General features: G+C 40.7%; 1 protein-coding gene across 1 annotated transcript in view; it reads left to right on the plus strand.

The window, feature by feature from the left end:
- Positions 1-15,435, plus strand: part of sbno2b (strawberry notch homolog 2b) — a 45,829-nt gene that overhangs the window by 6,430 nt on the left and 23,964 nt on the right. The window contains exon 3 of the mRNA XM_080506854.1: positions 1,482-1,605. Within this exon, the coding sequence (XP_080362980.1) occupies positions 1,482-1,605 (124 nt within the window). The remainder of the gene's footprint in view (positions 1-1,481; positions 1,606-15,435) is intronic.

Consider the following 15,435-nt stretch of genomic DNA (forward strand, 5'->3'; position numbering starts at 1 on the left):
TCGGCACATGATTGGATATGCACTACATGGGAGGGAGTGACTTAAGTTCCACCTTTTCAAAAGGTTTAGTTTTGCTTTCATTTTGAGTCCGTGTCCAACGCGTGTCAGTATAGCAGGCAGTTGTGTTGTGACGACTTGTAGTCAGCAAGAAACTGAAAATAGCTCATGTTGACAGGGCGAGGTCTGTCGACCTGTGCCAGATACGAACACCAGTCAGCAGGAGATGGGTGGTGTTCAGGAGAGGTGGACATTCAGATCAGGTCGGTGTGCTCCAGTGCTTGTGTTGTTGTTGTTGTTGCCTGGCTTTCATTCTTATATTCTCCCTTTCATTCGGTTTGAACTGAGACGCGTTCTTTCTTTCTTTTGTCTGTTTTTGTACAGTTATTCAGTCACTTACAGTTTGAGTCCAGTGGCTTTATGAGACTGTAGCTTCACCTGGGCGATATGCTACTCCTTAACTAAACCGTTATCAAGTCATGAAACTGAAAGAGTCTCATGAGTATAAATTGTATTTAGACCATAAGTAATGTTATATTGTTTAATTAATTATCAGAGGACATTCGCTGCCCTTCCTGTGATGTTGGACGTTTGACCTGACAAACCACGTTTTCTGCATTTAATGGCAGTGAAACTGTTTTGGTCCTTGGTTTTTTTTCGGTTTTAGTTTTCTAAAAAACAATTGGTAATCCGGTTACATTATGTGTTTTACATGAGAATTGAAGGTCACTGACTAACAATATAACAATGTATTTTTACAATTTCTTAAATTGGTTTTGAACCATCCGACTCCTATTTTGGTTGGATATATACATAATTCCACTTTTTGTAGTATTGTTCTCCCTTCAATTTTTTGCAATCTGAGGACAAAAGTAATTGGTCTCATACTATATACATTTTTAACAAGTGTGGTCCGGTCACTGTGAAGATTTCCTTCTTACATGTCACCAATAAGGTCTGCCTTGGTTTGGCCACTGACCACATCATTGTTTCTGGTTGCCAGTCAGTGTTTGAAGTGATGATAAAATTGCTTTCAGCCAAAGTTGTTGCTGTGTTGTGAATTTGTAGTTGTTATTCAAGCATGAACCAAAAAGAGTCAAGTGAGATTTTAATTTCAACTCTGTCTCCCACCTGTTTCAGGAAGTCTGTTGAATTCCATTAAACCATTAAAAGTAGCTGTTGGTTTAACCTCTCGTTTTTTTTTGTTTTATTTTATTTTTTGCAATAAACATTTGAATCAAACCAGCAAGTTGTTAAACCTTCTGGTCTTTTTAACACATTTTTCATAAATGTGTCAGATTTGCAAATGTCTCCAAATATCACATTTGACTTAATAGTATTTCTATGTACTGCTTTTTGTTGGTGAAAGATAGTTGATCTTCACTTGATCACAACAATGGATACCTTTTTGTATCCATCTTCCCAATTCTTTAATCACGAGCGCTGACGTGTTGACTTTTTTTCTTTCTTCTTCTTCCATTTAGGCAATACCACTTGAACAGCAGCACCTCAGCCACCACTCCAGATGTGCACATGGACATGTACACAGGATTCCCTGACATGGACTTTTCCAGCCTCGCCCTCCCTCGGAATGGTGATTTCTCCCAGGTGAGTCCCTTGTTGCCGTACGCGTCGACGTGTGTGACTTTGTAGCAACACGGGTTGCCGTGTGTTCCAGAGTCGGGAGCGAAGTACGCTCAAAGGCAGCTTGTGCTCACCTCGGTCGCTGTTTTTTTTTCCTGTCTCGAACTTGGTCTCGTTCACTTTGTCTAATGGCGGGAAGAGCCATCCCTCCCACCCACCTCTTTCATCCCGCCTTTCATGTGTATTCAGCTCGGGCTTAATTTACCATGGAGCAACCTTATTAAAGCCTAGTGTTGTCTAGACAACCGCAGGAGCACCTGCCCCGTTCCTGTCAAGGCATGTCATTAATGAGACACTGTAATTTAGCACCTTTCTACACCTCCTCACTGCGCCTGCAAAAACCACAGGCAGGTAAACCCAGTTTCCTTTTGATTTATAATCTTGCCTCAAAAATGTATCCACAAGGCGGGCGACATTTCTGCAATGTTCTCGGTGTAAAAGAGAGTTCTTGACAGGGTTGTGAGTTTTGGTGGATCGTTTGTCTGTTACTGTTGTTTATCTTTAATTTGGAGGCACACAGGACTGTTTAGCCAGGGGCAGTGAACATACAGCCGCCTCACTCACCGATCTACCCCTTTGTTCCACGTGGTTTCTATACATCATTTGCATGTTCTGTTTCTGTGTGCTTTTGTGTTCATCCATCCAAATCCTTATTGTTAGCATCGCATTAACAGGAGCCGGCATAATGACATAGACCAGTGATTTTCTAATACGCAGCCATTTTTGCCCGACTTGATGAGGGTCATTATTTGACCGCATTAAAACACAACGTGCCATGATGGTGAAAGGGGAGTCATGAGTTATTAGGTCAACAGGCAGCATCTCCTTGATTATTAGCCTGTCTGACACGAGATGAGGAATACCGTTTCTATTGTTTTTTTTTTTTTGTTTGTTTTTTGGGGGGGGGTGCATCTCATAATAAGCTGAAAGCAGTATGTTAAAAACATTGGATTTAATGTGAAGCATTTTTGAAATGTGTTTTACCAATGTGCATATTGATTGTAAGCACACTTGGAAGCTGACCCACTCACTGGATTGCATCTGATGGATGAATGAAATAACCCATAATTCGTTGCATTTGCCTTAATGAATATGCAATACTGAGCCTTTCCGCCAGAATATGCAAAATACATGGAGGGTTTTATGCTAATGGTATATTTTAACACAAGCACTGTGATTTACAACATCTGAAAGCAATTGCATTGTTTATGACCGTGCCTGCATTTCTCACAGAAGGTGCTCACCCTTGGCGTGGAGATGCTCGCGGTTGTTTTTGCTGTATTTTTGTTTATTGAGATGAGAGGCATTTTACAGAATACTTTATCTTAGTTCTAATCTTAGTTCTTCTTCTTAGTTAATTGTTCTTCTTAGGATTTGGAATCCTTGCTTAATTTGTTTCTCTTATTGTTAACACATTGTCAACAAATCACAAACGGGCCCTATGTGTGTGTGTGTGTGTGTGTGTGTGTGTGACTGGAAAGGCTGTCCAAGTGGTGTTTGCTGGAATAGGTTTGAATTGTCTGTGACCCTGACTTGAACGAAGTGTGTATATGAGATGAATAGACCATTGTACGATTGTGTAATTTTCCCTCTATCATAATGAGTTGATAGAGGGACTACATAAAATGTTATTAAAAGTGCTAGAATGCATGCAAAGAACAGGTACAAATTTTGAAGAGACACAGCCTTGAAATTATCATGAAAAAGAAGGGGGGGTTCATACATTTTTAATGTTTTCGGTCAATGGGAAGGACTCCACATGAGTGTTGTCATATGCACGAAAGTGATGCGTCATTGCATGAATTGTCACGCTGACATGGCAGGCGTGATTCATGTGGGATTTCTCTTGTTTTCCATCCATGTGGATTAAAGCTTGTTTTCCTTCATGCGAATGTGAGAATTCTTCAATATGTGATACATATCAAGACTCGATCTAACGAGTTGTATGTTCATAATTACAAAACGGTTTGCTGTGTGATTTACTTCACTTTTTTTTTTAATCGGCACTCTCACAATGAATTCATTGAAGAGCAGCAGACTTGGTGTGTGTGTCAGACTGAGAGAGATGTTTTTATTCTTGTGTTGTGCTTTCTCAGCTGTTCTCTGGTTTGGGACACACCCTGCCATGTGAGGCATGGAGTGAAATTGTAAGTCACGGGGTCATAGTGACTAATGCACCACCTCAGACTCAACCCCCCTCCTTCATCCCTAATTTAGTCTTCTCCTCTCATCCTGGCCTTTTTTGTTTTCTTCCTGCATATATTTTGAAGATTTCTGTCGGGTGTTTTGTGCTTTGTTTTTTTCCGCTCCCTGTTGAACCTCGACAGCTTTTATTCTGTGTTTACCTCACGAGTTACGCTGGTTCAATTACAGCTGTAGACTTACGCGGGAGATTCTTTTAGTTCGTTCTGGTTTTTGCAGGTTTTATGTTCGTTTATACAATTCATCTGTACTACAGTCATTGTAAGGCAAACACTGTGGTGCAACATGCGAACAGGAAGTATATCTCCAGGATGCCAGTAAACAGGAGCTGAATATTTGCTTTTATTAGAGTTAATAGACTCCCCTTTGAGATTTGCTATCCCTCGCTCATTATCTGTCATCTGCAGTCCATCACTAACCAACAAACAAAATAAGAAAACGTGACCGCTGCTCCATGATGTGGCTAAGATTTATGATCTTTGTCAAATTTGATTGAATTGTGCTGCACTGGCATCACAAATTGACCAGTTCAGTCATGATGTATGAAATATGAAAAATATTCTATTTTTGCAAATTTTTTGTGCAATACACATCATAATTAGGATTTTAGAGAATAGTCCTCCCGAGTGGGCTTCTGGTGTGAAATGTGACTATAGAACAATTTTCAATGACTTTTTGGGTAAACCCAGTTAAACACTGCCTCACATCATTTTTTTGTGAATTTAATAGTACTGTGGTTCATTCTCTCTTGCTCGCTCTCTCTCTCTCTCTCTCTCTCTCTCTCTCTCTCTCTCTCTCTCTCTCTCTCTCTCGCTCTCTCTCTTTTAAACCAGTTCCCAAGAAGACTGTTTACATTCTTGGTTCATTTGATATCTCTTGACCAAATTGCGAAAATTCAAGTGGGAAATTAACTCTTTCTTTGACGTTACAGAGCAGCTGCTGTACCTCTAAGATGAAGCATACCTCTTCAATAAAACTGATAAACAGTAGAAACCTTGACAAACTAATATTGAAGTTGAATTTTATTTTCATTCATTTGAAGGAGTGTGAGTATCAGTAAGATGACAAGCGATACCCACCAGTAGAATATTAATAGAATTAAAGTAAATAGTATTATTCTACGGATAGAATAATAAGATGGAGTTTTAACTCTGCTGATTGTGCAGACCAGTCTGTGGTTTGAAGTCAAAGTGCTGCCACAGTAAAACAAATATGCCAGGGTTTGCAAACTTTGAATACCGATATCTTTATGCATGAAAACAGAATAACAACAAAGTTTACCGTAAGAACAAAAAACACTCTGGCTAACCTCAAGGAAAAAGAAAAAAAAGCTTGACGTAAGCACACGCACACGCACACGCACACGCGCACGCACCCACACTACACCCGTCATAATGTCCACACATGGCACGTGCTGTGTACACATTAAATCATGCTTAGGTTTATATGTTTATATGTTAGTTTTATCTGTGTGGTTCCTCTCACTGTTCCACAGATTCTCGTGCACATGTTTGCGTTACGTTTGCTTGTGCAACTTTTTCAGTTTTGCTTTTTCTTTTTTTTTAAGAATTGAAAGCTCGAGTGTGAACGTGGGTTTACCCTTTAACCTAATTCGAGAGTGAAGAGCAAAGGCCCCCACAGATGAAGCCATACTGTGGTACTCGAGGTGTTCTTGTTGCTTAACCAGCAAACATGCTGCCCATTTATTTAAAATAAACTTAGGGCAGTTGCACAGATAGTCATATTTCAGTGACCTCCATGTTCTAAAAAGAAACTGAATAAGAAAAAGATTTTTTTAAAATTCATAAATAAAATTGACTTTCACACCACATGAAACAAAAAGTAGCTTGATTTAACCAGAGATCATCTTTTTTACTTGCTTGTTTCATAAAAAAAAAAAGCCTGTCATTATGTAAATAATGTTGCAATCACTTCCCCGTGAGAAGTTCAAACAAGCTCATTCAAAGGAGGAAATGAAATGTGTATTTAAAAGTGTATTAGGTGGATTGTTCCCTTGGAAGGTATGTTCTCCAACCTGTTATGGTTACGTTTATGACTTTTCCCGGTAACTTAATTTCTCCATTGACTACACAAGGTGAGCCTAAAAAAAAGAAAGACACTCCGAAAACACTCAGAACTTTCAAATAGGTATTTTTCACATTGTCCATAAGAAGTTAGCAAAGCTTTCAGAGACCATTGAGCGGCACCTTTATCCTCAAACTTTTAACAACCACGTTGGATTATAAACTTTGTGTCCCGCCATGGTGCATTAAAGTGGAAGCATACCTTGTGAGGTCATTGTCACGATGCGCTCCGGGATCACAGCGTCTCCTGTGTCGTGCAGGATAACTGCCTTGCATGACACTGGGTAAACATGTGGTTGAGCACTGCTCCAGTGGATCGATTACACACCAGTTTTCCCCCCCTCGACACAGTCTACACGCTATTTTTTTTTTTTTTTTTTTCATATTCTAAATGAACATACTGGCCATATACTTGGGCACTGCTGTGCAAAGTAAAGCTGCTCTCAAAGTGCTGTCGCTCTGACTGGTGCTTGTGTTTAAGAAGCCTTGGACATGAATGAAACACTAATTGACTAACATTTCTGGTTTTTCCAACTCGCGCTCAGTCATTTTAGCCCACTCGTCGTGCACATGGCTAACTCTGTATTTTATAGATACAACTCGCAGTTCCTAATGCAAAATCAATTATTAAACCTGCCGGGCACACCAGACACCTGCAATATTTGAGGTAATGGCGTGCTAAAGTGTGAGTACTCCAGCAGCCGTCTTTGTCTTTATTTCTTCTTCTAGAGGCTGTGATGCAATAAGGTGAGCTTATTTGGATGTTGGCGTTTTCTAGATAAACTCATAAATGATTCATCCCTCCTGATGGCCCTTCATCCCTCATGGTTTGACACACCGATACACAGACACACACACACACACGGTCACAAATACACAAATTATTCAGAGGATTCCCACTCATCAGACGATGACATCGTGGACAGGCGCCACTCCGTCTCTGGGAGTCTGACTCCACTTCGGTCCAGCAGAGATGGACATTACAGTACCTCGCCATGCTAGCTTGATATCATGTATTCCTGTAAGCTGACGTGGTGGGGGTGGGGGCGTAGAAATAGCCCTCCGTTCCACATGCAAAGGAGACAAATCGTATTATGTACGTTTTTAAATGTCACAATCTTCATGTATTAGTAGCCTTAAAATGGTTAAATGGTGGTACTACGCTGTCTTTGGGTCAGATTGTTTTTAAAAGATGCATTTCTAATCATATTCCCAGAATCTTCTTTTTCTTTTCTTTTTTGTGCAGTGGCACACTAGTTCCAGGAAGCAGGACTGACTTTTTACGGAGAGGTTTTTGCCTGTAATTGTACTAAAAAGAAACCCTAACCCTGACACAAGCTGCCTCACTGTCATCGTTCAGATGACCATGCAAACGTTCAGGGCAAGTTTATAGGACTATAAATGTATTTATTAGATATATTTTCTGTTCATCAGAACAACATACCCAGGCTGAGCCGATGAGATGAGGAGCTGTCTGCTTTTAATTTGGTTATAAATACATATAAATAAGCCCCTGATTCAGGAAGCTGTGTAATTGAGCTTTCTTAGATAAATGTAGGGACAAAAAAAAAAAAAAAAAAAAAATTTGGTACGAAGTAAGACAGGCAGCCAGGCAGGGATTCAGTCTCTAAATATAATAATCATTAAATAGTGGCCCAGGCCCATTAAACATAGCGGTAAGCAGCGGGGTGTGAGGAGCGGCCAGGTCCAGAGCGCAATACTGTTTACACTACAAATGCGGTTGAGTTACACCATGTACAGTAAAATGGGCCTGACTGCCAGTAACTCTAGTCACTTACCAACAAAAGCATCATTTCCTGAAAGCTCCTCCCCTCCTCCCTCCCTCTTCTCCCCACCTCTCCCCTCCCTTCTGCGCTCTCACTCGCTCTCCAACCACCTTTCTGCGCTCAGAGGAACTAGTCCACAATCACTATGACTAAGCCCTCTATGCAAATACCTGGCTGTATTGGTGAAGCTGGAAGCATGTTTTAGACCTGCCCGTGTCCTGGCAGAGTTTGTGTGTGTGTGTGCGTGTCAGCTCAGTGTCCAGATCGTACCTGTGGCTGAGACCCATGTGTGTGTTGAGCCAGGGAGGGACTGTGAAAGGGCCGGCCGGAATCCAGTGGCTGGAAGCGCAGCAGTTGTAAGGTGACCAACCCATGGAAGAAACGGTGGAATTCAGGGACTCGAGGTGAAGCAGTGGCACATGTGTGTGTGTATTTAGCCCCCACCTCCCCTCCCCCTCACACACACACACTCACTTGCAGCGGTTGGACCCATGTCGCTCATGCAATTTTGGACTAAACTGTATTCTCAGCTGGGACGACCTCTTCCCAAGGTATTGGAACTGTTTGCTTCTTTTTACCGTGTTTGAAGATGTGTATTGCAATCTTGATGTTATTCCTTTTAATGGTAGGAAACAACATGTGTGTGGCCGTCAGCAACTGTTGTGAAAAGTGTCTATTGCTTTCATCACAAACTTTCTGATGCGATTAGCCAGCAGCCTCTGGCTAATAATTGACATGTTTTCATTTTGGTTTCCTGGAAGGAATCTTTTTTCAAACGTCCTTGTGATCACAATGCTGAAACCAGCACTTCTGGATCTCAGTCGGTCCGTGAGTTACTCGGCTTTCAACCATAATGCCACGGGTGTCACGTTATCCTAAACCTCGTCAAAACATCTTTTTACAACACAATTGAACTAGTTACTCACAATGTCATCTATGTGTCAGTTAGTCATTATTATAAAAAGCAGACCAGTCGGTCGTCTACGCAAGTCTCCTTTGTCAGCCAGGAACTGAGGGTTGTGAGTTCACACTGTCTTCCCGTAAGTGCTTGAACCTGATATCTTGTCAGCTTAAACAGCACTCTTATCGGTTCTGTGGAGAACTATTACACATGTCCATTGTGGTGCTTCTCATTGTTGTTGAATGGTTGTACATGACACTGCAGCGTGAGGATTTTAATGGAGGACAGCTCGCTGAGCCCTTTTCCTTACAATTTCTGATAAAGTTGATAAGCTAATCTCCCCATATCTGTAGTTTTTCCCTTCACATACTTTTCAGACTTTGTGTCATTGGTTTCACCTTGACACCTTTTGCTCTGAATTCAAAAAGGAGCCCGATTTTGAACGTACTTCATTTACATTTTTCAACTGTTCTTAATATTGCTTTCAGTTGTCAACTGTAAAATTCATGTCTTTAGTTTTGTCTAAGATTAGTTTCAGAATTGAATCAAACGCTTCTTGGAGGTTTCAGCCGACAAACCGGGTTGAATTAAGTTGGTTTCTACCACAGTGTAAAGAATGAACCTATCCTCTCAGGGCAAGACAGCCTGTATTAGAGATATCATCCAGTTCCTGGCATTACACTAAACATCAAGCATGACCCTCGGCGTGCAGCTTACAGGAAGTGAAAGAAGTAGCGGTAAGGACGAGTGAGAGCTTTGACGGGAGTGATAATAGAAGATCGGGGACGAGGTGCCACGCATGCATGTTTAGTATTGCACATGCTGTCTTTACCAAAATTTAGCAGTGTCTCTTTGAAGACCAGTACATTAAACACATCCCGACAGAGGGTTATTTTAACCCAAGATATAATACTGCGTGATGCCAGGTGATAAGCCAACATGGAGGCATATGCCAACCTGCTAGTCAAAAGCTCTTCATGTCAACAAAATAACCGGTTACGCTCAATCGTAAATATTTGACTGTAGACACAAATAGATAGGCGCTGCAATAATATACTGTCAAGACTCTCGATCCACTGTTTGTTTTGTTTCTGTGTATTCTAATCCCTTAATTGTTGTCCCCCTGTTAGATAAGTGTTGTTCCCAAAACACTTTGTAATTTTTCACGTTCAAGTAATTGAGCACACTCGATTAAAGGGCTTTGGGATGAACCTGCTCTTCCCCGGTACACAAGAAGAAAAGAAAAGAAAACTAAAATCAGACCAAAAAATAAAAGCCTGTTAAATCTTCTCACGCTGAATGTTTTGTTATGCTTATTATTAACTTTAAAGCTGTCAACCGCATCCAGACTTTTCTTGATTATTGCTGCACAGTAAATGTCTGCAATGATCTAAGGTCTGTGCTACTTACAAGTTTGATGGCGAGATTAAAAATAAGGGAGTTGAATTGGATTGGGTTCTTTGAAGTGCTCTAGTAGAAAACACAGCAATATTGTGAATTCTTATCGGCCGGACTGATGTGGAGTTGGGTTTTTTTCAAATGTCCACATGTTGTTGCTCCATCCAGCTGTTATTTTTTTTTTTTTTAAACGGGTTCAAATACGTCCATTAATCTGGCTTTCACACTCATATTCTGCTGTTAAATGCCTTCGTTCTGTGGAGGGAGCCATGCAAAGGATCAGGCACATTTAAATAAGCCGTTTACCCCGGCGTGACAATAAATTAAAATTTAGCCAAGGTCTTTTGGTCCTTGTCGTCCCCTATCTCTGCCCGCACCCATCTCTGTGTATTGTTATGAGTCATTGCAGTGTTATAGTGTGTATTGTTGGTGAATGAAGATACACGCAAATATGCAAACAAATGATAAAAATTCAAAACATGACTATCAAAAAGCTCCTTTTGTTTGATCGTAGTTAAAAGGAAGAGTATTTAAAGTAGTCTTAAACCGTCATAGCCTTCGATGGAGTTTGAGCAATACAGACAAGCAGTCTCCCATTTCTCTGACGTCGACATTTCTGAAGAAACAAACTTGCGGCTTCAGATTGGAACACGACTTTCTTTGCTTGCGTTGGTTGCATGATAAGAATATCATGCACGTATCCTACACATGTATGAGATTGGATGAATGTGGAAGCGCCCGAGTGTTTCAAGAGTGTAAAACATTCAGTACATACTGTTTGTGGTTTTAGACACTCCGTTCTCCTCAAGACACTTTCTGAAATAAGCCTCAGCAAAATGTTGTGAGTTTGTCTGTCAGCCAGCAGGAAATGGGTTATAAAAGTGCAGCAGGAGGATCCTTGGCTTATAGCCAAATCAGCAACTTACGGGCAATGAGCCCACCATTCTGAGTCACTGTGTGATAGTAGTTCATTGGCCACAAGTGTGTGTGTGTGTGTGTGTGTGTGTGTGTGTGTGTGTGTGTGTGTGTGTGTGTGTGTGTGTGTGTGTGTGTGTGTGCGCGTCAGTCATGCATAGATTTCTCTGTGGCAAAATAGAAAGCTTTCAGGAATAGTTTTCTCGTGTTTGTCCAAGAAGTACAAGGCTCATTCATTATTTAGCACGGCTTTCCTTGATAGATGAAAGAAGAAGAAAAAAGTTGAATATCATAAAAGCACCCCTGATCGTTCAGATTGTTCTGTTTGAGAACAAAACACCTTGTCTGTGCTAACAATGGAGTTCAAAATTCACTGACGTTTACATTTTTATAGTGATAGATAAAACAGTTTCAGTCCCGCGCATGTTGTATGCGACTGCTACGATCTACAGGGTTTGCCCGTATTGCGAGTGATGTGTGATGCACTGTGTTGAAATTTCTGTTGAACTGAGACGTCATCGTGCGCCACAAGTCCCTCATTACCCATTTTTTTTCTCACGGTGTCAGCTGACACGCATGCTTGGTCTTTTCCTTTTAACTGATTTACTTGTATTTTCCGAAGTTGACTGCTTTACATTTTCAGGACGGTGGAGTGAAACTGTCAGAGGCATTTTAACAGCTTTTATTGTCATCTATCACAGTACTGTGTAATAGGGAATCTCATTAATGGCTCATTCACTGTGGAGCATGACGGTAACACCAAACATACGAAAGCCTTGTTGAGCTGTTCTCAGTTGCATCAAGTATAGAAAAGTTCAACAACAAATGTTATTTGTAAAGATAATAATAATAATACATTTTATTTATCAATGCCCGTCAAAACACGCAAGGACAATGTACAAAACACATTTAAAAAATGCAGTTAAAAACATATTTGTACCAGTGAGTCTGGTGTTTCTGGGTCACGATAGAGTGAGTGTAAAATAACTCAAACTCACACTGGTTACTGAAATAGGCCACATATGCAGAAGCCATCTTATAAAGATGCACCTAAAGCAACTTTATTGTTTAGTGGTGCTACTTCACTTATATACACGTATAAATGATGAGGTTTGATTTGTTTTATTTCCTTTTCTTTCCTCCCAGATACACAGTAATACTGTGTTTACTCAAATAAATAAAATGATTCCTTGGGGTAAGCTCAGTGTTGTATATCCGTCATTTACTTTTTTAAGACTTGTCCTTTCTAGTGTCTGTCAGTATTCTAGTCTCCTTTCTTCTCCTCAGTCGAAGACGAGGTTCAAACTGTTTCCATGTCTCAGAGAATAGCAATGTACTGTCATGTTATCCTTCTGTTTGTAACATATTATTACAGCCCCAAAATTCATCACATGACATAAATCGTGTTTTTATTCCCTCTGTTCCTAACTACCGCTACTCATAAATCATAAAAGTTTGTATGAGCCCTAGTATTGATTGGCAGTAACATGAGATTGTGGAGCTTTGTCTCCCTGGTTTGACTCTAGCAGACAGTTTGGTGAAAGCTTTATGATCCCCTTCACACACACAGCCTGAAAAAATGTTCTTTGAAGCAGTTCCATCATTGGGCTGCGAGCTGGGACACTGACATGGCATCCCTTTATTTTCCCGAACATATGAAAACATTGGAAAATTCCAGGAGCCTTGTAAGCAGCAAGCTGTCCTTGGCTTGCTTTAGTCAGACTTGGCACAACATGTCGGCCCGCCTGTCGGGAGGCTGTTGGACTGGATAGACCACTTTGATTGGCCCAGGGTAGTTTTCTGGGAATGGATAGACTGGACCGACTGTGAGCTAGACAAGGACCACGTACTTACAACCTTCAATTTTATTTATTTACAATGCAAACCAATAAACATCGGTGATTACATTTTGAAAATGGATACATGTAAATATAAGTCTAGTGGTGTCATTGAGATTCTGTGAGGATCTTCCCTGAAATGTAATTACGTTGACTTTTTATTCAATTGAATTGAGTGAGGAAAGGTCTGAAATGGATCTTCTTGTGATCCTGGAGGCTGATCGTTCGTAGCTGAAATGCAAATGTTTTGCTGTAAAATTTTCACCCTAGACACCCAAAAATATATAAAGCTTACCTTATGTACAAAGGCATTGTTTGTTTTTTTAATTTACTTTGTTTAAACAAATACAAATCTTAGCCAATATCTGGATAAGCTCATTTCTGTCTGTATGTCAAAGACAAATGCTCTTAAGTCTAGAACTGTTGGGCTTAACGATTGCACACTACATCTTAATAAATACTAAAGCGACATCACAAGATTTAGTGTCAACTTAGCCTAAGTGAGCATATGCACACACAAAAAAGTGAATATTTGCTTCAAGCCTGTGGGAAGGTCAAGGAAAAGGAAAAGCTATGTAGTGTTGTGCTATTAAAGTCGTAGGCCAAAAGATATTTCAGAGACGTGGGACATGCAGACAGCATGGCACAACATAATCCAGACAGAAGGAGAGACACCAGCAGTAGTGGCTTCTCAGTTCCTGGACTGAGAGCCGCCTTGCGCACGCACACACACACACACACACACACACACCATCTGTTAACTACGTGGACGAGGTCAACAGCTGACCCCAGAGGAGAGAGCCTGAGGTGAGGGGTTGTTTCGGTCAGATGGATAATTTAATAACCCGGCACCCCCGACTAAACACAGATTCCGCAAGACTGACAGATACGCTTTCAATGTTCCTACTTGGCCTATTGACAGGACCACTCCAGGTTACACTGTTAAACTTTGACATTTGATCACCATTTACAACACGTCGGGCTGGCGATTTGCCCGTGATTCACACGCCCATGACCCAGTTACTGAAGTCAAGCAGGATTTATCAATAACTGTGATACAGCAGGACTTTCAGAGAAGTGAAAACAGCTCAGTGGTCACACACTGCTACACACTGGTTGTGTGAAGTGTTGTTGTTGATATTATATCTAAATATATATTTGTCTTGTGGTGATATTCCGTGGTCTGATAACAAAACGAGGCGAAACACTCAAAGGGATCTTGAATGTACAAACAGACACAAAGTGCCAGTTATGGGAACAAACAGTGGGATGGAGCCCAACAGGATCGAGAGAATAAGCAAGAAGTGACAGCAACACACTGTTAAGATGGTGAGGTCATTTGAGGTGTGTGCTTGTGCGTGTATGTGGGGTGAGTGGGAGGCCAGCGTGACTTGCTTCCTGGTCTTAGACAAGCAGCCAAGCTGGCAGTGTGTGGGAGGGGAAAGCCCTGGGCCGGGCCCGGCTGAGGCTTTAGGTCGTGCACAGAGCCAGGTTATTGAGTTTAACAGGATGTGGCCTGAGATTGTGTACTCAATTCCTCACCCAACGTTTTTTTTTCCTGACGGCCAGTGAAAGTTCTGCATAATTTTTTAGGTTTAATATAAAGCAGTTCTGAAAGAAATGGTGTGAGGAGTGCTGATTTGAAGGGAGAGGATGGTCACTGCATATATTCTTTCAAGTTAATATTTTTCTCACAGTCACTTACTTTGAAGTTTGGGTTTTTTTTATTATTATTGATAAAACAGAGATATCACGTCTGCTCCATTTTCCATACCTGTGGAATCCGTTTCGCAGTACTTTAAAAATATAGACAAAAGTTTAAAAAAAAGGTCTTAATCCCAGCAGTCCACAAGCAAAATAGATTTGATTTGATTTATTAACCTGGAGCCAAAATGCTTTGAAAATATTGAATTGATTATCCAGATTGTTATTTATTCATATATTACACAAAGAATACACCCGTAATTTGTAACTTTATGTAATTTATCTCTTCAAAAAATGTTCTGATTAAAAAAGAAATGGCACCAAGCATACGAAAGCCTGTTTCAAGTGTTTTCCAGCCTCAAAAATGACTCCGACTTCGAGGTGCAGGCATTTGTTGGCACAATGCTGGCAGTGTAATTCCACGTTACGCTTCAGTTCAGTGCATTCTGATAGGGAGTTGAAAAAGAAAGACAATAAACCTTTTACTGATAGTGGCACAGGTTGGTTGCTCTGGTAAGCAGGTCAGCTGTATAATTCATTGGAATAGTGACCCTCCTGTCCACCGTGACTGATCAAATTCACTGGCATGGAAACGGGTAAAATAGGCAATGTTGCTCATTTCTCACCGTGGAGCGGGACTGCTGTCTGATGGCACCATAGCCCTAACTAGTGGCAGTTGGTTGCATCACAATTAAACAACAACACATACGAAAAAAAGACTTAAAATTATATTCGGCTCACGAAATCGATACTGACAACAGAGTGCATGTCATTGCAGGCAGGTAGCAGTCAGCATATGACCGGGAATTACCTCAAAGTCAGCACTGACAATAGCCATTGATTTAATCTTATAAACTGAAAACCAAACCGGGGTTTACGTGCTGGTGTCAATAGAGAAGAGACAAGAGTCTTTAAAAATAGATTCAGTCAATCACAATTACATTTTTACTGCATCTTTCATGCAG

The sequence above is a fragment of the Blennius ocellaris genome (assembly GCF_963422515.1).
Source record: "Blennius ocellaris genome assembly, chromosome: 12".
Taxonomy (NCBI): domain Eukaryota; kingdom Metazoa; phylum Chordata; class Actinopteri; order Blenniiformes; family Blenniidae; genus Blennius; species Blennius ocellaris.